At 39.2% G+C, this 25,785-nt stretch overlaps 1 protein-coding gene across 11 annotated transcripts in view; it reads left to right on the forward strand.

The window, feature by feature from the left end:
- The window catches only part of elna (elastin a), an 80,682-nt gene that overhangs the window by 33,470 nt on the left and 21,427 nt on the right, over window positions 1–25,785 (forward strand). For 7 of the 11 annotated variants that reach the window (XM_082181089.1, XM_082181095.1, XM_082181097.1 and 4 more), the window contains exons 5-30: window positions 9,918–9,998; window positions 10,075–10,149; window positions 10,251–10,277; window positions 10,886–10,921; window positions 11,042–11,137; window positions 11,220–11,267; window positions 11,902–11,964; window positions 12,049–12,087; window positions 12,213–12,287; window positions 13,216–13,254; window positions 13,353–13,436; window positions 14,891–14,941; window positions 15,091–15,162; window positions 15,300–15,350; window positions 15,485–15,556; window positions 15,673–15,744; window positions 17,190–17,234; window positions 17,378–17,446; window positions 17,547–17,591; window positions 20,448–20,516; window positions 21,053–21,088; window positions 21,167–21,232; window positions 21,440–21,496; window positions 23,911–23,946; window positions 24,025–24,090; window positions 24,298–24,354. In XM_082181089.1, coding sequence (XP_082037215.1) covers window positions 9,918–9,998; window positions 10,075–10,149; window positions 10,251–10,277; window positions 10,886–10,921; window positions 11,042–11,137; window positions 11,220–11,267; window positions 11,902–11,964; window positions 12,049–12,087; window positions 12,213–12,287; window positions 13,216–13,254; window positions 13,353–13,436; window positions 14,891–14,941; window positions 15,091–15,162; window positions 15,300–15,350; window positions 15,485–15,556; window positions 15,673–15,744; window positions 17,190–17,234; window positions 17,378–17,446; window positions 17,547–17,591; window positions 20,448–20,516; window positions 21,053–21,088; window positions 21,167–21,232; window positions 21,440–21,496; window positions 23,911–23,946; window positions 24,025–24,090; window positions 24,298–24,354 — 1,527 coding nt within the window. Of the gene's footprint in view, window positions 1–9,917; window positions 9,999–10,074; window positions 10,150–10,248; window positions 10,278–10,885; window positions 10,922–11,041; window positions 11,138–11,219; window positions 11,268–11,901; window positions 11,965–12,048; window positions 12,088–12,212; window positions 12,288–13,215; window positions 13,255–13,352; window positions 13,437–14,890; window positions 14,942–15,090; window positions 15,163–15,299; window positions 15,351–15,484; window positions 15,557–15,672; window positions 15,745–17,189; window positions 17,235–17,377; window positions 17,447–17,546; window positions 17,592–20,447; window positions 20,517–21,052; window positions 21,089–21,166; window positions 21,233–21,439; window positions 21,497–23,910; window positions 23,947–24,024; window positions 24,091–24,297; window positions 24,355–25,785 lie in introns of all 11 variants that reach the window. The other 4 variants (XM_082181093.1, XM_082181094.1, XM_082181091.1 and 1 more) reach the window with 4 other exon arrangements.

Raw genomic sequence — 25,785 nt, forward strand, 5'->3', positions numbered from 1 at the left:
AGTGATCGATGTTTAGAAGTCTCCATACCAGTGCCAGTCGCTCACAGGGAAATACCAACATACAGTATAGTTGGTTTTGGGGTGAGTGTTTTATAGTTCGGTATGTTGCTCGTAGTGTTGACGTCCTTATGATGTCTCTTTTATTCTGGAGTCCAAAGGCTGGAAATAGTTGTGGAATCTCAAGTAATGTCACTCGGTCTTGGAACAATGCCTAGAGTCATGTTGGGCTGACACTAAATGAGCGATTGTGTGTTAACACATCACAACTTGCTTCTACAAGTGTGTATTAAAACACTGGTTGAGAATAGCTCTCTTTAGGTGATCTGTCCTTCCAGGAGTTCACCTCGAATGGCCTATGAACCAGATCCAATCACAGCTTGCTCAAAACATTTAATATCTACAGAACATTAAGTGGAGTTGAATAATCTGTTCAGAAATTGAAACCGCTCCTTGTTGAAGGGAAGTAGCAATATTTTGACTTATTTTAGCAGTATAGGAATGCCCGTAGAATGCAAAGTGTTCATGGTTCTGAACAAGAAGATCTAGAGACTGTCTAACAATCGCCAATGAATGTGAATGAGCCAGCATGCGGTTGTTGATGTCATCCTTGGACCCTCTAACAGAAGAACTGTGTGTTTTTTTGTTTTTGTTTTTTGTCATGTGAAAAGGAAAGGACTATGTAAGCCTTTATTTTTTCTTCCTTTAATTTGGTAACTGGCCATTTACTTGCTTGTAGGGTTCACAAGGGATACCAGGCTCACAGGTCAGTGGAAATGACTGGGTCTGAGATCCTTCCAATAATCTCGCAAGAATTCCGTGCCATTTGAATTCCAGGATGCTGTAGTCGGTTCACTGCAGTTGCCGTCAGTTACATGGACGAGGGCCACAGAATTCTCTGCTCTCTTAAATTAAATCTTCAGGCTTGTCCAGCTGCTCCAGCGAGAACGAGTGGAGGGGGTTTGTGGGTGTAGATTAAACTTTGCTTCTGCTCCTTACTCCTATCTATCTGCTGCTTTTAACAATCCGACGCTCATGTGGATTCTGCCCAAATGGTGTTTTGTATTAAAAAGAAATCATTGATGAATTGTTCTTTCTCATATGAAATGTCTTTACACCTGTCATTCACATATTGGCACCCAGCACTACAAACCTAGCCAGGTTGGATTGGCCACATGCTTTGAAAACTGAAGGCATGCAGCTGTCTTGATCATTTCATACTTGATCAATCTAAACAAGGACCAGACAATTACAATCACCAAATAGTGCCCTGTCTAGTTGTCAGTACCCAAGTCTTGCTTGAAAGAAATCATTCAGACATCAACGGAGAGAGTACTGGATTACATTTTCCATCTTTTATGATGAAATGACATTATGGTGAATAGTGTCTATATAACAAATGACTTGTCGATTTTCTCAGAAACCAATGGAAATGAATTCACATACATTATCCATATACATTAATCCGTGTATCATTCGTTCAGTCGTTTTTTGAATTAATATTGAAAGTAGAAAAATTTGAAAACAGTTCCTTTTTCGTTTTTTCGTTTTTTCCAAAAACCGAAAAACAAGAATTCAGCTGGATTTTTCGTTTTTCGTTCTCAGTTAGAAAAATGAATAAACAGCTTGAATATTCGATTTCTACACGTGGGCGGGAATTAAACACCCATTTCCTCTGATTTGTCAGCCGAAGTTCAAACTGTTCCATCATCAGTTCTGCACAGCAGAATAAGAGTCCTCCGTTGTGCGGATTCTTAACGCATTTATTGCAACTACATTTAATCTTTTTCTCATCAAACCACCAGACTAACGAATGTCTCGACACAACCCGTACCGGGGAATAGACTAGATGGGGCTTTCTTCTGTGTAGACCAGGAGTTCTCAAGTGCCAGGGGGTCCGTGAAATAATTTGCTATTTTCCGGATTGTAAAGTCAAGTCACGTTTTTTTTTTTTTTTTTTTTACATGAAGCACGCTGTGATTAATCTTAATGTTGACCTTCAAAAATATATAGGCGCGCCAAGAAGGCTATTGGCTGTAGGCTATTTTGGTTGATTTTTGGTGTGCGCCAGAAAGAATATAATAATCATTTATAATAATAATTATTCTTATATAATAATTCCAAAGGCATGATATGTTGTAGTCATTTTGAAAGTACACAAATAGACATATAAATGTTACTGTTTCGAATGAGAGTATTAAACGACAGTAGCTATTAAATCCCCTGTTGAGCAACACATCCAAGTGATGTCGGGTGTCGCAGCCTGTTCGTTATTAAAATAAAACACAGTCAACAAAACATATAAAACGTCATTCTGCTTAATTGGTCTGTTGACATTCCAAACTAATTTCCCTTGCTGTGGAGATGCTGATTTACGTGTAAGCCTATATTGGGACTCGAATGAAGTACGAAGCCTTCTTTACATTATTAATTATCATCCAAATGTTACATTGCAAATATGGATAGGCTACTGGACGAATGAGAGATGCCCGAAACCAACGTCTGCTCTGTACAGTTTCAGTTTCTCGTTAAAATACGCATATTATGTTATTAATAGTGTTTATAATGTTAATGTTGTATTTTATTTACCGGTCTTTTACACTATTTATGAATATGCTTTTTTTACAACGATGTGACGCGCGCGTTTCCCTCTCAACATGACCCGGCGCGCCACGCACAAGCGCGAATCCTAGAGATATAAATTATAATACATTTTAATAAAACACAAGGCCTACATCATAAAACTTCTCCAGTTGTTAGATAGGCTAGTCAGTCTGAATGACAGTTTATACGTTAACGTTAATATAGGCCAATTATATAGTCAATGCATTATTCTTTTCTTTTTGTATTAGTGTTAAAAATATTTAATTTACAACTAATTATATTGATTTATATCTTAATAAAAATAATAAAAATAATAATTACTGGGCGAGGGCGACAATGATAGGCTAAAAGCCGTCATTTATCCTGCCCATATAGCCAGCTGATGCAAAGCGTAGGTGAATTTATATACACAGAAGAAAGCCCTATCTAGTCTATTCCCCGGTACGGGTTGTGTCGAGACATTCGTTAGTCTGGTGGTTTGATGAGAAAAATATTAAATGTAGTTCCAATAAATGCGTTAAGAATCCGCACAACGGAGGACTCTTATTCTGCTGTGCAGAACTGATGACGGAACAGTTTGATCTTCGGCTGACAAATCAGAGGAAAGGGGCGTTTAATTCCCGCCCATGTGTAGAAATCGAATATTCAAGCTGTTTATTCATTTTTCTAACTGAGAACGAAAAACGAGAAATCCAGCTGAATTCTTGTTTTTCGTTTTTTTGTAAAAAATGAAAAAACGAAAAAGGAACCGTTTTCTCATTTTTCTATATTCAATATTAATTCAAAAAACGACTGAACGAATGATACACGGATTTACATTCAAAGTTCTGCAATTCCTTTTATTTTGCGTACAGTGATATTTTTTTTTCATTCATCCAATTAAATCGTTTGAGTCATTGAAAAATATATATCTTTCCCTAAACAATATTTTCCGTCTATGAAAACTATTTCATGAGAATGTTTGGTCACCATTACAGTGATCAGTGTTTCGTTTAGTTAGGCAGTTGACTCTTGACTTTATGTGAGTGGCCTTTGTAACAGTGTTTACCAAAACACATAATTTGTTGCAAAGGGAACCAGAAACAAAGATGATCAGGTGATATAGTTTTCAACATTATAAAGCAGAATAGTTCAATATTCTTATCCCTGACCAAAAGGGGTTAATTAATATCAATAAATTATTTTCAGCTTTCTTGCCACAGATCAGACATTCTGAATTTTGATTTTTAAAGACAATGCAGAGAATTTTCTTTAGACACACACACACACAGACATCAAGAATCATCATAGGAATCTCAACAATGGTGACATTGCTTTATGCCGCAATGGATGCTGGGAGCAATGAGTTTTACACTATGGTGGCTCCCAGCATGCACTGCAGCATGAAACATATCACCATTGTTGAGATTCATACACTGATACTTGATGCTTGACAGAAATTTTACATAATTTATTTAAAAAATCAAAACTCAGAATGTCTGATCTGTGGCAAGAAAGTACTGTTGGTGAGCACAATCTATTAATAACAACTTTTGATCAGAGATAAGATTAGTGATTTCTTCTATTTTATGATGCAAAATTATGGCGACAAATTCTGTGTTTTGGAAAACACTGTTACAAAGACCACAAACTGACATAAAATACCAAGAGTCAAACCGCCCAACCAAAGGAACACCGATCACCATAATGGTGACCAAACATTTTCAATAAACCATAAAAATCTAAACCTCTGTTAATTCTTAACTTCTGCTTAGAGCTTGAGAGATTTATTGTCTTCTTTTATTTGCAGTTGATTTCAGGCTGTGTGGTTTCAAGTTGTAGTTGTTGTGGTTCATTTTCTGAGAGTGCAAGCATGATGTTGAACCAACATCACATTGTAACATTCAATTCCATTACCATTGATTTTTGGATGAAGTTTATTTTTTTTTTATTTTTTTTTATGTTGATTCAATGCAGTTAACATCGACACATTAACATTAATTTAACATTGTTTCTATGGTGGCTTGCTATCTGGGTCTAATGCTGTCTGGGTGTCAATGTCTGCCAGCTCTTAAAAGTAAAAAATCTGACACTTGAGTTCTGAAATTGTGGATGTGTGGAAGTAATGTATAATAAATTAATAAATATCGATGCAATGAAAATGTATTAGATTCTGGTAAGATTAAATATTAGGTAATGTTTCTTAATGGGAATCATGTTTTATTAAATTCATATCTTTTTGTTTGTTCAAAACAAATCATTTTTATTAACTTGTATTTGAAAAAAATGAGAAACAATTGTTTAATTAAATCTACATCTATTTGATTGGAGAAAATAAATAATTCATACTACATATTATTTCTTAAATGAGAATTTTTGTTTTAATTAAATCTATATAGTTTTGTTTAGATTTAAATTAATTGACTTTCTTCAACAAGAAAAATATACTTGTTTTTATAAAAAAAAGTTTTCATAGACAAATAAAATCTAGTTGCAGGCTAGCTGTAATGTATCCAGCTCCACTGTTTTAGATCAGCATTATAGCTATTTCTGTGGCATGTGAACGTTTGTGTGGCTTTTTGCATGTGTGTGTAATTAATGGTAATTTGGCAAATAAGCATAAATCAGTATGGTGCATAATTAATTATTGAATCAGATAGGTTCATTGTTGGTGCAGATGAAAAATGAACTCATTAACATTGAGTGTATGTGTCTGACACCACTAATGAGTTGGCACTTCCAAAAAAAGTACCAAAACTCTGGAGGAACCAAGGCAATCCCATTTTTGGTGTAGGCTAACCCTAAACCTTATCTAACCCTGGACAATACGCCACAATAACTGAAACTTAATTTATTCTAAGTCTCTCCCATCTAACATCTTCACAGGTTATTGTCTCTGACTAATAGCATCCAGCTTATACATTCAGTGGTGGTTTTCTCTACTATCCATTCAAAAAAAGTATAGTATGCTGCTTCTTCTGTCCTCCTCTTTAAGTGTTTGAGTGGACAGAGTTATGTTTCGATAACCTCATGCACTCTGGGCTTTTTGGGAATATGGAGAGTAAGCTAACAGTTATATATTCCAGCTGCACTTGGACGGTCTTCACATTCATCAGGAATAGTTGCCTTGCCTAAGCAGTGCTCATAGTGCTTGAGGGAGGTTTGCTGTCTGACACCGGGAAACCAGGGGAGTGCATCATTAACTAATGGCAGACGCACCTGTCTGGGTGTCTGATCCACGCGTCTGAGAGTTGCTCTGACTGATATATTAGTGAAGATTATATGCACTAAGAAACTAATGGATCAACAGGTTCAGCTAAATATTTGAGATAATAATTAACAAACAGACATTAGCCACAGTTAGTCCAAGACCATTCCACATTTTTTCGGGTCTGAGTTTTGATTTGCTAGTAGGATTTACTGCAGTGTCACATGGCCTAGCTTTTGGCCAATTTTACAGTTTATTCTGGCCTAGAACTGTCCACTTATTTATGTCCGGCCTACCGACCAGTGACTAGTCATATTTATTTAATGCATGTGGTGTCATCTCTGCAAAATGAAATGACAGTGCTATTGGGTATTTTACTTATTATTTACATATTAATAATTACAATTAATTACAAATTTGTCACATGCAAAAGCTTTGTTGTCAGAAAGAATATGATAAATGGAGGATACCATTTTTGCCTATTCCTTGGGGAAATCTTATCAAAGCTAAAATGTATTTAGGATATTCTGTCAGTATCCAATAATTAGAAAAAAACAAAACAATGTTTTGACAACCATATTAATTGACAACCATATACACATCTGTGAATTTAGATCTGCTAGTAGGACATAGTGCAAATTATGGCATAAAGTCTGGCCAATTTTACAACTTATTCTTAATTGTGCGAAAAGAAATAGAAGTTGGAAGCTGCACTGGAAACCACACTGAATTCTATGTATAGGTACACTTTCAAGTTCTGCAAAAATGTAGGTAGAAGCAAATTTTTCCAATGAGCCTGTGTTGGAAATAATTGGCACCACTATATTAGACTGTCTGGGAAAGCACTCATTCAAATACTTGCACTTGTGTCAGTTTTTCAGTTGATTGTTCATTGATTCCATTCTGCAACTAATGGAAGAAATGGGTGTAGACATTTTAATAAGTATAATTGTGAAAGAAAATGTGTGAACCTTTAATAGTTTTCTGCATTCTTGAGTAGCGATGTTCGGTTCTTGAAGGAATCTTTCTTTTGAGCTGGTTCATAGGAAGTAACAGGTTGAGCCGGTTCATTAATCGAACTGAATCGAAGTTTAGTTCCGGGTTGATGACGCAAGACGCACAAGCCGAAGTACCACGTCCGACTCATAAAGAACCAAATGAGCCGACCAATTGTTGAACTTTGCAGAGGATTACCGAGGAGTCTGATGAGTGAATTGGCAATACTATGCACGCCTGAGGCATGTACTGGAAATATGCTTGTTATGACTATTGTTATTTAATAACATTTTATTAAAACCTGCAAAAACCTTTCTGTCGAGAGATGTAAATACATTTTACAATAGTTTATAATAGATTATATTTTAAGTTAAGCGAAATCGTTTCGTTTAAAAGACTGGTTTATTATTTCTTTAGACATGTAGAACATATCCACGTTTATGCATGTCTGTAATGTATGCTTTTGGTGCAAAACTTTTTAAAAAAACGTATGCAAGATGTAGGCTACTCAATATTGATCAGTCATATCAACATAAAGGATCTGCAAATGAAACTGTGATCACAAACACCATTAACTTAAGAGAATGAAAGGCAATAATCAGCAATATGCATTCACACAAATTATTTTTCAATATGCATTGACACAAATTACTTTATTTGATTGTTTCATTGATATAACATGGCACTGAGTTATTAGAAAATAAATGCGTAGTGCCAACATTGCTTGTTGACATAAGGAACCGATGAATCGGTTTTTGAACCGGTTCATTGAAACGAACTGTCCGAAAGAACCAGTTCGCGGAAATGAATCGGACTTTACGTCACTATTCTTGGGATTTTTGTCTAGATAAAGTAGCAACCAATACACAATTTAAAAAAAAAATTTTTTTGTTGTGTTCAAGTGCTTTGTTGTCAGAAAGAATAAGAATCATGGAGACCAGGTTTTCTTGCCTATTTCTTGGGGAAATTAAATTAAATTAATTACAATAGCAACAAATGAGAGAAAGAACACAGGAAGTCCATGATAGTGAAACTTAACGAACAAAAGACGTCTCTGACAATAGTAGAGTTTATGTAATCACAGAAACCAGTCATCACTCTGTAGATTTCCAGAATTTTTTGTTGTTGTTGATGCTTTTCAATGTGAAAAATAAATAAAAATAAATGAAGGGCCACCAATCAGACAGATACTGTTCAAATTGAAGAAATTCAGAATTTCTGAACACCACTGTTTCTCTGTCTAGGAGTGGTTGTCCAAACAAGAATCACTCAAACAGCAACACATGACATTTTAGGAGGTCACAAAACCTAGAGTAGCATCTGAGGGTTTTAAAGGCCTCTCTTACATCAGCTAAAGTTTATTAGTGTTCATTAGTCCACCGTCTGGCGGGACAACACAGAGGAAGCCACAGCTCTCCAAGAACAACATTTCTACCAACCTCAAATTTGCCTAAAGCTGTGTGGATGAACAATAATGTTCCGATAAGTTGATAGATTGAAACTCTGCACTTACCCATCCCGACTGTGATGCAGAGTAGGGGCAGTATAATGGTTAGGAGCACTGGCATCTTCAGGATGTCTTCAGGTTGTCCATAAACAGAAAGTCAGACCTGCAACGAGATAAAGACCCTGAACACTCAAGTAGGTCTGCCACTGAAAGATTAAAGCAGAAGAAATGTAATGTTTCAGAATGACCAGGTCAAAGTCTCTGAAGTGGATGTGCAGGACCAAGCCACAGTTACTGGAAATGTAGAGCTGCCAGTATTGATCATTTAGTGTAGTAAAATAATGCACAGTAAACTAAAAATGCACAGATTCAGTAAATCACATTGGAACCAGTGGATTTAGTAACTTCTTGACATTTGTGTAACCATCTGTGAACAGACTGTGGATGCAGTCTAAGCAGTTTAACAGTCTATAACAAGCCAAAATATGGTTACATCTCCAGCTCTCTAAAACTGTGGCAATGTTCTTTGGAGAGACGTGGCTTTTTCCCAAGTTAATGAGCTGTTGTCCATGACCCTCAGCAATCGAATTAACTGTGCTAGGAGAGCAAGAGTATGTGACCTCTGGTTTCCGTCAGTGCTGTGATAAATTTCATCTAATTTTCTCTTGTGTGAGATGTTGGAATACCAGGATTTAGGGGTATTTTAAAGCTACTCTCAGATTTATAATGGCAACAAGGCAAAATAAAGACTGACAAGCAAAGCATTTTGCTGCACATCATTTCCATTCCTGTATTCCTCCCTCTACCATAAAATAAGAATGCAAACTTTGTGACCTCATTTGTTTAGGGTTTCCGTGTTGAAGGAGGACAATGTAGCAATAATTTTCAATGAAGCCTAACTCCTCATTTATTTAGCCAAGATCCACTGTAGCCTATGAGACCTCACTTTCCATCTCGACTTTCTTTTCATTTATTCTTTCTCTCTCTCTTCATTCTTTCCCATCCAGCCCCTCCCAGTCACCAAATCACCCAACAGCCCAGGCTATTTGGGGTTTGGAGCAGATCATCATAATTCATAATCATTCATATGTCATATTCTTCCTATTAGATATTACTTCAGTTACACTTTATTTTGATTGTCCACTTTAGACATTGTACTATCTACAAGTAGCTTCATATAGTTGACATTAACTACATGTCAACTAGCAGTCATTGGAGTATTAGTAGACTGTCTTAATATCTGCTAACTCTTTATTGTGATGCTCCCAAACAGACATTCTACTGACTATAAGTAACTTTGCAAGTACATGTCAACCTATTCTACTGACCCAAACCTAACAGTCTACAGAGTTAGTTGACATGTAGTTGAAAAATAATAAGGCTTAATTGATGTATTAAAGTTGGAGTAGGGTAATTTGCTTATATTAGCATTATATATAATACTGAATGGACCTTAAATTGGGATGCTGTGGTAGGCGTCGTATTCCTATAGGCAGATGTAGATCAGCTGAGAGTCAGCTCATGCAAACTTGACTGACATGACCTGCCAGAACTAAAGTTAAACTTGATTTATTTATTTACTTATTTTTTTTACTTAGGCCTACACTACAAACTAATTGACTATACATGTCCATGCCTTGCATACGGGTTTTCTAAATTTGTGACTATATGTCCTTCCTACTGTAGGTGGTTATGGGGCTTATGGTGGATATGGTGGCGCTGGAAGATTCTACCCAATGGCTGGAGGTCTGAAACCGGCTAAATCAGGTGCTCGTCCAGTGAATAGTCAGTTAACACATGTGCAGTCAAGTAATTACATAATAACATTAGGCTTTCTCTTTAGGCACTGGACTACCAGGTGGTCTTCCAGGAGGAGGTCTACCAGGAGGAGGTCTACCTGGAGGAGGTCTACCAGGAGGTGCTATTCATTCAACAAGTCTATTGATTAATTTGATTTTCTCAGTGGCTAAGTAACACAAAATGCACAGCTCTCTTCTAAGTCAGATTTTCTTGTTTCAGGTGCTGGTGTAAAGCCCCCTAAAGGCGGTAATATGTCTTTGAGTTTCCATCGTTTTCATTGTACAAACACATTGTAAATTAAACTTCTTTTAGGCAAGCATCTTTAGAGAAGAACTAAAATGGAAAAAGTAGGTGGAGAACTGACCTCATTCTCAGAAGAGCCATTCATACAGTACAAACATACAGGTCCCTTTTTAACACATTTTACATATAACTACATATAACACGGCTGAGACTCTTTTCATGGTACTCCAGTTGGCTTGAACTTGAATGAAGGAGCCTTAGATCATGAGCCAAATCAACAAACGTGTCCCCTCTGGGACCCCGCTGGTGGTGTCCGTGTAATGAAGGCCAGCACATTACTTCAGCTTGTCCTTGGCACAATCTAAAAGCAGCATGCAGTGTCTGTTCCTCTGTGTTTGATATCGGTTGGAAAAGGGTTAAACAAATAAATGAACAGCCTGAAACATCAGCTTCCAGGCACTGAAATCAGATAAGATGACTTGTTTCATGTCAGAGGGACGGAGAGAGTGAGGCAAATTAAATCACTGAGGAATCACATGGAATATCTGCAGTCTAGCTTTGCACTCAATGTGTATAATGATGTGACTAAATGTGTGTTTATGTTTGTTCAGGGCCAGGCGTAGGAGGAACTGGTACTGGTCTCCCAGGTGCAGTGAATGTATATTTAGCTATCACTGGCATCGTCCTCTGCTTGAGTGCATTTGAATGATTATAGCTAGCAGTGATAGTCCAGTCTATGACGATCTTGTCTTTGTATTGCTTGTTAGGCCTTGGCATTCCTCAGACTGGTGTACAAGGACTGGGCCCTGGTGGGGTTGGACCTGGAGGGAAAGCAGCAAAACCTGGAAAAGCTCCAGTGCCAGGTAAGCATGGGAGTGTGAAGTTGCATATATAAATGTAAATATGCACGATTATAGACCAGCTTCTCAATCTTGATTTTTGCAGGAGTGGGAGTGCCTGGTCCGTATCAAGGAGGACTTGTTCCTGGACAAGGTTTGTTCTTTTCCTCTGTTTATGTACTATAATTTGACCACCAGGCCCACAAGGAATCTGCAAACATTTTTCACATTTTCTGTGCTGATTGTGGGGAACATATGCCGAATTCTGTGAAATGGATCTACACATGGCACACTGAAATATGTTCAACAGAGCTGCAGAAACTACACATCTAGGCCAGAAACAAACCTACAAATTCTTGGCACACTCAAAAGGGCGATATAGTTACCTTTAGAGTAGGTAGCTATGATTTTTCAGGTAGCTAGCTAAATACAGCTAGCAAAAGATTGCCCTCAGACCTCAGTTGCTCCTCCACGACAGCAGTTGACCTAAAGGAGAAAACAGACCACAGAAGACAGTTTATTCGAATGCCCACAAAGAAATGGTGCATATTGTGCGGTTAGAAGCATTGCATTCACATACTTGCGGTATTGGTCCATTATCAAATTAGCCAAGACATCTCATAAACAAATGTGCCGAACTCTAACGATTTCTGCAAACATCTGTGGAGCTTTCTGAGGTCACAGATTTCGTGCAGGCCACCTATTCAGTTATTTGGAAAAAACACCAAATTAAAATTGCACACATGGCCTTAGTTTGTTCTTGATCACTTGGATTTACATGACTACAGGCTTCAATGGACGGGGTGTTCTTCCTGGTGTAGCCACAGGAAGTGGACTCAAGCCTAAATCAGGTAAACTCTAAATGAAAATGACATCTGTCATTGTAAAAAATAAACTATATTATATCTATATGACTGACTGAATCTTTCCCATAGCTGCTGGTGGTGCTGGCCAGGGTCTGGTACCAGGTGCTGGTTAGTACATGAGCATACAGCAACCACTATAAATACAATAATGATATCTGGAAAGTGTGGATTTGTAAATAAGTCTTTGCAAATCTGACAGGATCTACACTAGAAGTGTATTTTGTCTGTCATAGGTGGGCGTGGATATGGTGGACCGCTGCAGCAAGGAGTTTTCCACGGATACCCTCTGAAATCTCCCAAATCCCCAGGTGAAATTTCAGATTCTTTTAATCAGACTGCACAAATCAGCTCAGCCCAGCTTTACCACCCTCCGAAAAGAAGCATTTGCTGACTGATTGCAGTTGTGGTTTTACAGCTATTAAGCAATGCAATATGAGGTTGCTATAGAAATAAGCAAGAATGTCTTTCATCAACGCTTTACATGAAACCCAGCTATATTGGATCACTGCTTAGACTTGCATTGCTAGTCATCCATTTATGTAGTAGATTGCTCTCCAGTGCACAGAAACGTTGTGTGATTTCTCCTATATGGAGGTTCAACAGTTGAAGAGCTCAATTAATTAGTTTCGAGCTCTAACCTCAGATTGACTATGTGCTCTCTGGGAAGTGACTCCTCACTTGGGAAAATGCCTTGACAAAGTTCATTGGCATAGTTTTCATAGTCATATCTAAAATGTATTTTCGTAAATGTTTCCGAAATGAAATACATATTTTCACGTCTCTCTTATCGGTGAGCTATCAGCCTTAATCAAGGATTAGGAATACATCCAGTAAAATTAGGAGAAATTGATTGCGGTATTAATATGTGAGCCTCTAGTGGAACATAGCTTTTTCCAAACTTGCATATTTGTTCTGATTAAAACAGGATACAGTGTTGATAAAAATGTGTGGTCAACTTGAACGGTTTAACGCTTCATATGTTGTATAAAAGTGAGCTCATACATCAACAGAAATCATTTGGATGCTTCTTTATCATCTTCATTTAAGCGATTTTATATGTATTATTTTATCTGAATGCACTTTTTGTTCAAACACTGGCCATGTGTTAGTTAATAGCAAGCTTTATTGTTGTGGATAGCTTTGATACATATAAAACATACTTGATAACACAAATCATTTTTGGTATATCTTTAGTATATTTTGATACATATCAAAGTACATTGCCTGTCTCAACAGGTGCTGGTTTGCCCTACACTGGTGGTAAACTTCCATACGGTAGGATACAGTAGCAACCTTGAGAACATGCATGTGCAAAATACCTGGTGTATGATGTGTATTAGCTTGTGTGCTGATTCTCACCTGGTATACCAAAGGTTATGGTGGCTTTGGTGGAAGTTCTGGACTCCCCGGTGGGAAAGCAGGAGCTGGCTCCAAGCCGGGTTATCCAACAGGGACTGGTGTGTTATGTCAGAGCTATCAGATTTGAATCATTGTTCCACATGTCTCAAAGCACATAACATTACAATAATAATAAATATAAACAACTTACAGAGCTCTAGTTGTACCTCCTGACTGCTGCAGATTAATTTCAGCGTTGAAAGTTTTGCCGGAGAAACACATCCGAGTCTGAGCTCCAGGTAGAACGTCACAGGTTGCCATTTCATAATTACGGTTACGGCTACGGAACGCAGCATAAGCTCATGGTTTTAGTTGAGGAGGAACTGTGAAAGGCTGCAGCTGTTCGTTTGCAGTGTTCGGTGACTGTCTGTCTAACTCTGCCTAGCATCATGAAACGTGCTGATGGCGTTTGATCTCTGCAGTGCTTAACATTAAAACCCGCTAACCCGCCAAATGCAGGTAGATTTCAGCAGTGTTGTGTAACACAGCCACTCCTACTAGCCACTTTGGCGGGTTGAATTTTATATTTTTCAATTGTAGTCTTTTAAAAAGGCATCAGAAATAATAAACTAAGTGCAATCTAGTGTTATAATCATATATAATGCTTTTTCGATAGATATCGATACTGAAATATCTGAAACTCTTCTGCAGAATAGATTAACAATGCCAGCTGCACGTTCTCTCTCTCACTCATCTCTTTTCGACATCGAGTGACACACAACCCAGCTTTGCAATTTGCTCTGGATGAATAGTGTTGGTCTTACAGGGCTTGAATTTCGGCGAGGGATTGCACTTATTGCGCATAATTTTATTCATTCCCGTAGATTTTGTACTTACACCCAAAGTGCTAAAGTGCTAATATACCGGCTGCCAAATTATGAGATAATATAAAAAAATATCTATATGGCCGTTTTTCCCAATGGTATCGATGTCAAAATTGTGGCCAGTGAAAATACTGAGTGGCTAGTAACTTTAGAAAACCACAGTGGCAGCTGAGCAAAAAAGGGAATGTCAAGCCCTGGATGTCTGTGCAAGCAGGCGCAGAGGTATGGAAATACATATGTTGACAGGCAGGTATGACATCGTATTCGGACCGAATGCAATGATAGGCTGAATTTTTTTTTTTTTTTTTTTTTTTGAGACTTCCACAGAAGATATATGTACATGTTTTAATATTTAGACTACTTCTATTATTGATTGCTATCAGGGTGTAAAGAGAGTTTCAATCAGTATAACAAAAATGTTTACAATAAAATAGTCTACCCTTCTTTTAATATATATTTTTTTTATTATTTATTCAAATTGTGTGTGAAATATAACACACACACACACACACACACACACACACATGCTATTGACTTCATGATATTCACCCTAAAAGAGTTGCAAAGATACTGAAATCACTATGTTACTTTACATGGCTGCAAACAGTGCACACACACACACACACACACACACACACACACACACACACATGCATGATCAGTGGCTGATCTGGTGTGTCTGTATGCAGGTGTGGGATCTTTAGGGGTCTCTGCTGCACAGGCCAAAGCTGCTAAATATGGTAATAATCATTTATGAAATTATTTTAAACGCCACATGACCTAAGCTCTATCCACAGAACAAAGATATTAAGATTTGCTTCAGATTTTTTTGCATATTTGTGTAATATGAATGTCATATGAGACGTTCACCTTTTGCACATTTCTGAAGGTGCTGGAGCTGGTTTAGGTGGGGCTGGAGCTTACCCGGGTGGTGCTGGTGGACTTTACCCAGGGGCAGGAGGTGAAGATACATTTTTTTTTGTAATCCCACAAAACTGCAATCAACATTTTCATATTAAAGGAATAGTCCATTCAGAAATGGAAGTCAAAGCATGGCAAATGCATGATCAGTGGCTGATCTGGTGTGTCTGTATGCAGGTGTGGGATCTTTAGGGGTCTCTGCTGCACAGGCCAAAGCTGCTAAATATGGTAATAATCATTATTAAATTATTTTAATAGCCACATGGCCTAAGCTCTATCCACAGAACAAAGATATTAAGATTTTGTGCATATTTGTGTAATATGAATGTAGTATGAAAAGTTCACTCTGCAAATGTCTTAAGGTGCTGGAGCTGGTTTAGGTGGGGCTGGGGCTTTCCCGGGTGGTGCTGGTGGACTTTACCCAGGGGCAGGAGGTGAAGATGCATTTTCTTTTGTAATCCCCCAAAACAGCAAACAACATTTTCATATTAAAGGAATAGTCCATTCAGAAATGGAAGTCATTTACTTTAGTGTTTACATATTTCCTCAGGTATTGGAGCTGGTTTAGGGGGAGTTGGAGGTCTGCCAGGTGGTGCTGGTGGACTTTACCCGGGGGCAGGAGGTGAGAAATCATTTAGTTAAAGAATGATTTAAGAGCTGCAATCAGCCATTGTCATTTTAAAGAAACAGAACACCCCAAAATGGAAATCATTTACTCACTCGTGAGTAAAGTTGTGGAACCCAGAATAGAGCGTACAAGCAGAGCTGCGTTTAGCATCGGGCGCTAAGTAGATCGTAGAGCCTTTGCCACCAATGGTCTCTACGATCTACTTAGCTCACAACGCTTTTTAGAAGCGCAGCCCTGGGCAGTGGATCGGTAGTTTCCAGCATGCTTTGAAAGGGACTGCATTAGATGAGTACATTTAGGGATTAAGTGTTATTTTATGTGTTTTTCAGTAAAGGGAAAGATGTTGGTTGTTTATGTTAAAGGGATAGTTAAATTTTGGTATGTTTTAGCTTACCTCAAGGGCATCCAAGATGTAGGTGTCTTTTTTTCCGCAGTAGTTTAAATTTTGATATTTTTAGGTCAAACCGTTCTTATCTGTCAGTCATATAATGCAGGTCTGTGGTCACTGTCTCAAACAGCATGCACAGAGTCCAAATTAAAACAATTCCCCGTCGTCCAAATTAAACAATTCCCCATCGTAAGTACACATTGATGGCCTAAGACACGAAACGAGCGGTTTGTGTGAGAAAACGAACAGTTTTTATATCGTTTTTACCTCTTGAACTCAGCCACGTCCAAGTGATCTGAGAGCGCGGGCGGGTATAGATATATTCACTAGATGTCGCCTTGGCTACTGCGAAACCGTAGCCAAGGCGACATCTATTGTATATATCTATACCCGCCAGTATATCCAACATTTTGTGTTTGGCTCGACGTTATGGTGCAAAGGACCCTAGGTTGATTTTACTCCAAACCATCCCTTTAATGGAAATTGTATGTTGGGTCAATATAATTCAATTAAGCTAAAACACCCATTCCCTTGTTTTATGTTACAACAAACTGATTGAAGTAGATTACAAAAATAAAATTAGAATTTGCTGGAAGAATCATGTAGACATATCTACTTAAAGCAACAACTGCACATGTTCACTTTTTACAGTGTAGTTTCAAATTATAAATCCCACTTTAACATGTATTTATTTGTGCAGAGTGGGCACTTATATCAGAATAAACAGTTGCTTTATTTCGATGGTCCACTTTAGACACGACTAACTTTAAGTAACTTTGCAACTGCATGTAATAGGGTATTAGTAGACTGTAGTAGACAGTTAGGTTAGGTGTTAGGGTTCAGGTTAGTAAGTTGACATGTAGCTGCAAAATTACTAATAGTCAGTAGATTACTCTGTTGGGGGAGCATCAAAATATAGTGTTGGCAGATATTAAGCAGACAGTCTACTCTAATTTGACATGTAGTTACAAAAGTTACTTATAGTTAATAGAATGTCTAAAGTGGACAATCAAAATGAATTGTTACCAAATAAACTGTTCCCTCTGAGCAGGCACAGGTGTTCTCACACCAGCTCAAGCTAAAGCAGCGAAATATGGTGAGTACACTGATTCATTATCCTGCTATATTATGAGGGCCATAAGTGGTTATTTAGCAAGTCAGGCTTCCCTACCACATTATCAACTGATAAACAGATAACATGTTTTTTGGCTTGAGAATGTGTTTTTGTGGTTTGACTAGGTGCTGGTCCTGGTGTTACTGGTATTGGTGGTGCAACAGGCGCAGGCAGACTCTTTCCTGGGGTAGGAGGTGAGATACATATGTGTGCCTTAGCCTTAAATGACAGATGGTTTAGTAGAATAATACAATATTGATAAACTTTTTCTTGTTTGTTTTCCAATGTGTAAAGGTACTGGTGCACTCTCCCCTGCTCAGGCAAAGGCTGCTAAATATGGTAAGCATGTATCCATATTTAAGCTCCAATTTTTTCTTCAAAACGATGTGAAAATCATCCTGCCCACTCATTCGCATGAAACAATATATTGATTTAAAATTTGTAATACATGATTTGTGTAAGAAAGCTGTATGTGAGGAGGGCATGAATGATCATGAATATTGATGTGTTTCACACCTGAGAAATACAAAGACCCTCCAATAATGGCCCTATCAGGTGGGACTGTGAGGGAACTTGAACAAACAATGTAGAGAGTTTAACAGAATGGCTTTTTGATTGTTTGGATTTATTTACAACTCAACATAATCCAAAGATACATAACGATGGACAAAAAGGCACATTATTGAGCACACTGATCTAAACATAGAGATGTGAACAGTCACACACCTTTGTGCCATTCCTGAAACAGTTCCTGTTCAACATACCTGTCATTTCCAGGGTGTTTGATTTTTCATTTTACCATGCTCATGTACAGAGACTTGTGTGAGTGTTTCAGTCAGCAGGACTCATCAGTGGCATCTGGTCCCTGTTAAAACAACAACAAAACAACTGTGAACTTGCAGATATCAGGAGAAGGGCTGCACGATTTGGGGGGAAAAAATCCTGGGGAAAAACAATTTTCTGGTTTAAAATTTCTTGTAGACTTATACTTGTAGGGCTGCACAAGGTAATAACAATAATAATAATTTTACTTTACAGAAATGCAGGTGACCAATAATGATAAATCATTAAAAAGGAACACTTCAGTACACTACACTAGAGAAACATATATGGATTATCATATATTACCTCAAATGTTTAATTCGTTACGACGTTATGAAATGAGATTGGATTAATGTGCCCGTCCTTCGGATGAGACGTAAAACCGAGGTCCTGACTCTCTGTGGTCATTAAAAATCCCAGGATGTCTTTCGAAAGAGTAGGGGTGTAACCCCGGCATCCTGGCCAAATTTGCCCAGTGGCCTCTGTCCATCATGGCCTCCTAATCATCCCCATATACTGATTGGCTTCATCTCTCTGTCTCCTCTCCACCAGCAAGCTGGTGTGTGGTGGGCGTTCTGGCGCAATATGGCTGCCGTCGCATCATCCAAGTGGATGCTGCACATTGGCGGTGGTTGAGGAGATTCCCCCCTTCTATGTAAAGCGCTTTGAGTGCCGAGAAAAGCGCTATATAAATGTAATGAATTATTATTAATTAAAAACATGTAACCTAATGTTTGGCGCGGTTTGCTTTTCAAATGTACAGCGCGAGTGACCCAAACTCAAAGCGCGTACAGAGAACATTTACTGAAGCGATCGAGCCACTCCTCATATGAAACATTATTGTTACCATGTTATAAACATCTACGTTTGAGCAGATATCCACGAACACAGTATTTAACAGTAAACACTGATCTAAACATTATAATTTTCATCATGTTAGTGTTAAACACTCATACTAGCCTACTTTTATATCATGCTGTGTTTTATATCATTGAGCATAAAAACATCCTTGTGTTGTTCATGTATATTTATATTTATTTATCATTGAAAGGTTGCTTCCCTGTCTATAATTCATATTTCAACATGTGTCCGTCGATTTAATTCATTTTAGTCTGACACCAGTTCAACTAGTACAATGTGAAGTTTATGCAACAATAACACGCTAAATTATGTTTTATTAACAAAGTCCGGGAGGAGCACGTTCAGATAATTAAACCTAATTAAACACATGTGGAGCACATTCAGATAATCAAACCTAATTAGACACGAGTGGAGCACACTCTATTAATCAACCCAATCAACGAGTTAAGAGGTGTATATATACAGCAAACTTGCCTCCATTCATTGACAGTTTAACAGCATCCCTCCACCACCCCATCTCCTCACTTCTAGTCCTCAATACTCTTACAACAACGGGGGGAGTACTCTGGGTTCGAGCAAAAATTCCGAGTTCAGAGCCCTCGCCCCGGACAGCACGCCAAATACACATAATCTTAACTCTGTTTAATTGATGTAAGTGTGAACCCTTTAACTATTATAAGTGGGAATATATTTCTTACCTTACAAATCGTTCTTATCTTCAAATCACATTCTTCTTCTTCTGACGTAAATCCAAGCTAAACTCACAGCATGTCATCCAAACTCGATGAAAAGCAGAGGAATGATTTCATTCTTTGTTTTGAGGTAATGAGGGTGTTTACAGGTGCTCGTTCTTTCACGTGAACGATTTGCATGTGAATGGCTTGTGCGTGCGTGGGTGTGGTCACATTAGAGGAAATGAGCAGACGCTTGAGAAACTGTACCTCTCCTTGCTTTCATACAGATTACTTAAACAGAGAATATTTGTTTTTGTTATGATTCACATCTTTTAAAATAGACACTTCAAGCTTTCTAAAGAGCCTTTCTGTGTGGCAAGTTTCAGAATGAACTTCACACTGAGAGAGGCGGCAAAATGCACATCATGTTTATTTTCTTTATTTCACGAAAAGCACAACATTTTGTTTTTGTTATGAGTGTACACAAATAAAAGAAGACTTTTAACAGTTTTGAATGATGTATAACACTTATCTGTATGACAAAAATCGACCGAGTTATTTGAGTCTCTTTCGCACTGATAAGAAAAAAGCGAGGTGATTGTGCCGGCGCGACCACCGACCCCAGGTTTTTTTTTCAGATATACCAGGGTTCTTTGATTCTTACCCAAATCAAACACACCCAAACAAGCCACTCAATGTATTTATGGTTACCAGGAAAGTACAAGCAAAAGTTCAGTGTTAGAACTAAAATCTACAGGACAGCGGTCCTCCTGGAGGAGGATTGAAATATAGTATTGGCAATGTCAAACTGAGTGATCATGGTTCTGCCTTGCTCCAGGTGCAGGAGCAGTTCCTGGTGGTGCTGGGATTGTGCCAGGAGCCGGAGGGGTCTACCCTGCAACAGGAGGTAAAAGTCTGTCTGTACAATATATCCAGAAGATCATAAAATAAGTGAAGTACAGGGCCTTGTGGATGTAGTTGTCGTCAGTAACGGCCCTTTCCCAAATTACATTCTCAATCTTTGCAGTCTGCCTGCAAGTTCACATTTTTATCGGTCCTAGAACAACTTTCCTGTCAAATAAACATTGTCCTAATCCTAATCCTATTCCTAACCTCAACAGAAAAAAGGTGTCCTACATGGCAAAATCATGTTCTCCTTTTAGTGACATACTGCCTCATTAATGTTGCTGTTGGTAGTAGTGCGCTGCAGAACCCAGTGTAGGTTCAGCTAAAAGATGCTTTGACGGCACAAAGCAGGGATCTAGGTAGCACACTTTTGAATGACAGAATGACAAATGGGACACTCTACTGAATATACTAGTCCATTTAATTTGGGACATGGCCAAATTTGTCCATAATGGCCATATCTATAACATTTTTCACATATCTTCCATTACAATGATCATAGAGTCTCAATACATTTATTTCTGCTTTCTTTACAAGGTCTGACACCTGCTCAAGCCAAAGCAGCTAAATACGGTAAGATAGATTTGAATGATTCAGTCTAAGACCAGATTTCCAAAGCATCTTATAATGTATTCTTCTCTGATCTCCTAGGTTTGGGTGGGGCAGGTGGAGCTGGTGCTGTGCCTGGTTTTGGGGGACTGTACCCTGGAGTAGGAGGTGAGTGGGAACAAACAATCAAAACTAATTTGCTTTTTGAGGCACTCAAAAAAGTTCGATCAAGCCACTCAAAAGTTACTGGATGGATTTTAGAGTCTCATGGGCATTTTTTAAAGTGGTTCACTGCTTATTTTATTAAAATATTTTACAAACATTAAGACATTTAAAAAAAAGATGATCTCAAACAACTTGTGTCTTTTTTCGTAGGTGCAGGTGTTGCGGGGGGAGCTGGATCAATTCCTGGAACAGCACCAGGGGCTGGAGGTGAGTTTTACATCACGCTAATCTTGCATCTGATGAAACCTAAAATTCATGTCTTGAGGTAAAAAGTTTGCTAATAATAAAGTTTTAATCTAAAAAAATTAAGGTAAACTATATTAATAATTGTAGAAATTACTTTACCAATTCCTTTTCTTTTCATGTATCCAAGTGGAGTGAAGCCTCCTAAATATAGTAAGAGAAGTATTACAAACAACTATAGTTCCCTTTTAGTCGGTCACATTCGACGTTACGTTGATGTCATCGACATATTGGGATCCCGCCAGGGAGCCTATCATCTGCGAGTGTTAACAGAACGAGCCAATGGACATTGGTGTGCGAGATTTGCATCTCACGCTCCACCCCGCAGCGTGTGTATAAATAGGAAGAGGATGTACGTACCATTTGCCTTTCACTTAGGAGCCGAACAGTTCTGTATGTCTCTGAAGAGTTTTGGTTTGCAATGAGCGAGTATGTTGAACTTTTCTGGAAGAAGCCTCTCATCTGGTGTCGGTGTGACAATGTGAGACAGCGGTGGTCGCGAGCCTCTAGCGCTCTCAACTGCTGTTTTAACAGCATTTTCTTTTATTTGATTGTTGGTTGAACACTTGATTTGAACACAATTTGATTTGAACACTTCTATCCAGCTAGACTCATCATCAATCACCCCATCAAGGTCGGTCAGAAATCTTGGAGTAACAGTTGATGACCAGCTGACCTTCACAGATCACATTTCAAAGACAGCTCGATCATGCAGGTTTGCACTGCACAACATCAGGAAGATCAGGCCTTTCCTAACTGAGCATGCAACACAACTTCTCGTCCAGGCCCTGGTCATTACTAGGCTTGACTACTGCAATGCTCTTCTGGCTGGACTTCCATCATGTGCAACTAAACCTCTACAAATGATTCAGAACGCTGCAGCTCGTCTTGTCTTCAACGAGCCCAAGAGGGCCCACGTCACTCCTTTGTTCGTCTCACTGCACTGGCTACCTCTCTCTGCTCGCATCAAGTTCAAGGCACTGACGCTTGCTTACAGATCTGTGACAGGATCAGCTCCGTCCTACTTTCACTCACTCCTACAAGTCTACATCCCTACCAGAAGCCTTCGATCGGTCAACGAGCGACGTCTCGTGGTCCCATCACAGAGAGCCAAAAAATCACTTTCCAGAACATTCTCATTCACAGTTCCATGCTGGTGGAATGATCTCCCCACCGGCATCCGGAATGCAGAATCCATGACAACATTCAAAAAAGAGCTAAAAACTCTTCTCTTCCGTGAGCACTTAACCTCATAAAAAAAAAAAAAAATATATATATATATATATATATATATATATATATATATATATATATAAATATATATTCCTGTAAATTCTCGCTTATCGGGCTTATGCTACTCTGAATAATGCCTGAACTTCGTATTTTGAGCACTTCTTGCGTTGTTTTTTGCCTCTTCACGATGACTTGCTTAATTTAGTCCCAATTTGTAAGTCGCTTTGGACAAAAGCGTCTGCTAAATGACTAAATGTAAATGTAAATGTGGTTGGTTAGAGGGCGTTCATAGTGAGTGCTTCACTTTGTGGGCTACACCATCCCCTGCCAGTGTTTGCCGCGGCCATTTCTCCTGTGTGCTTTGGTACCTTAGAGAGCTATTTCCTGAAAGAGTAACACGGGTGTGACTGCGTCTTTTTCAAGATGTCATATCACCTGTGTGTTTCTGGGTGCGGTCGTTCCCTGGTACAGACTGATGGTCTCGAAAACTGCATCACGTGTCTGGGCATTCAGCACGCTGAAGCAGCGTTTGTGGATGACTCATGTTCCCATTACGGGAATATGACCATTGCGGTGTTACGGTCGAGACTCCTATACATCGTCCCTTGACCTATGCCTCGATCTAGTGCTTCTTTTGGCCAACCCCAAAAGAGGGCTACTTCGACAAATAGCCAGGGTGACTTGAGGATCACAGTGAGGGCTTCTCCGCCCAGTACCCAATCCCTGTGGGCCCCTCACTTCTCTCAAACACTGCAAGCCTTGAAGCTTCCGGCTGGTGCGCTGGTCCCTCTCATGGCGGCTTAGTCGTTTAATTCGGGGCTCCCCCTGCCGACCAGATGTCAATCGTAGTATTGGAGGGTGAGCTTGAGTCTGGAGATGAGGACTTGGCTGCACTTCCTTCTTCAGAGAAAGTTGTGTTGCCCGAGTCTGATCCAGAGTTGATGGTTATGCTTGCCTGGGCCGCCAAGAGGGTTGGGCTCGAGTGGAATTCTCCACCATTAAATGGACGATTGGTATCTCTAGTCCATTTAATATGGGACATGGCCAATTATGTCCATAATGTTCATATGTATAACATTTTTCACATATCTTCCATTACAATGATCATACAGACTCAATACATTTATGTCTGCTTTCTTTACAAGGTCTGACACCCGCTCAAGCCAAAGCAGCTAAATACGGTAAGATAGATTTGAATGATTCAGTCTAAGACCAGATATCCAAAGCATCTTATAATGTATACTTTTCTGATCTCCTAGGTTTGGGTGGGGCAGGTGGAGCTGGTGCTGTGCCTGGTTTTGGGGGACTGTACCCTGGAGCAGGAGGTGAGTGGGAACAAACAATCAAAACTAATTTGCTTTTTGAGGCACTCAAAAAAGTTTGATCAAGCCACTCAAAAGTTACTGGATGGATTTTAGAGTCTCATGGGCATTTTTTAAAGTGGTTCACTGCTTATTTTATTAAAATATTTTACAAACATTAAGACATTTAAAAAAAAGATGATCTCAAACAACTTGTGTCTTTTTTCGTAGGTGCAGGTGTTGCGGGGGGAGCTGGATCAATTCCTGGAACAGCACCAGGGGCTGGAGGTGAGTTTTACATCACGCTAATCTTGCATCTGATGAAACCTAAAATTCATGTCTTGAAGTAAAAAGTTTGCTAATAATAAAGTTTTAATCTAAAAAAATTAAGGTAAACTATATTAATAATTGTAGAAATTACTTTACCAATTCTTTTTCTTTTAATGTATCCAAGTGGAATGAAGCCTCCTAAATATAGTAAGAGAAGTATTACAAACAACTATAGTTCCCTTTCAGTCGGTCACATTCGACATTACGTCGATGTCATCGGCATATTGGGATCCCGCCAGGGAGCCTATCATCTGCGAGTGTTAACAGAATGAGCCAATGGACATTGGCGTGCGAGATTTGCATTTCACGCTCCACCCCGCAGCGTGTGTATAAATAGGAAGAGGATGTACGTACCATTTGCCTTTCGCTTCGGAGCCGAACAGTTCTGTATGTCTCTGAAGAGTGTTGGTTTGCAATGAGCGAGTATGTTGAGCTCTTCTGGAAGAAGCCTCTCATCTGGTGTCGGTGTGACAGTGTGAGACAGCGGTGGTCGCGAGCCTCTAGCGCTCTCAACTGCTGTTTTAACAGCATTTTCTTTTCTTTGATTGTTGGTTGGTTAGAGGGCGTTCATAGTGAGTGCTTCACTGTGTGGGCTACACCATCCCCTGCCAGTGTTTGCCGCAGCCATTTCTCCTGTGTGCTTTGGTACCTTAGAGAGCTATTTCCTGAAAGAGTAACACGGGTGTGACTGCGTCTTTTTCAAGATGTCCTATCACCTGTGTGTTTCTGGGTGCAGTCGTTCCCTGGTACAGACTGATGGTCTCGAAAACTGCATCACGTGTCTGGGCATTCAGCACGCTGAAGCAGTGTTTGTGGATGACTCATGTTCCCATTACGGGAATATGACCATTGCGGTGTTAGGATCGAGACTCCTATACATCGTCCCCTGACCTATGCCTCGATCTAGTGCTTCTTTTGGCCAACCCCAAAAGAGGGCTACTTCGACAAATAGCCAGGGTGACTTGAGGATCACAGTGAGAGCTTCTCTGCCCAGTACCCAATCCCTGTGGGCCCCTCACTTCTCTCAAACACCGCAAGCCTTGAAGCTTCCGGCTGGCGCGCTGGCCCCTCTCATGACGGCTTCGTCGTTTAATTCGGGGCTCCCCCTGCCGACCAGATGTCAATCGTAGTATTGGAGGGTGAGCTTGAGTATGGAGATGAGGACTTGGCTGCACTTCCTCCTTCAGAGAAAGTTGTGTTGCCCGAGTCTGATCCAGAGTTGATGGTTATGCTTGCCTGGGCCGCCAAGAGGGTTGGTCTCGAGTGGAATTCTCCACCGTGTCCCGAACCTTAGAGGTTGGACGATTGGTATCTCTAGTCCATTTATTTTGGGACGTGGCCAATTATGTCCATAATGTTCATATGTATAACATTTTTCACATATCTTCC

Source organism: Leuciscus leuciscus (assembly GCF_965113295.1).
Source record: "Leuciscus leuciscus genome assembly, chromosome: 9".
Lineage (NCBI taxonomy): Eukaryota > Metazoa > Chordata > Actinopteri > Cypriniformes > Leuciscidae > Leuciscus > Leuciscus leuciscus.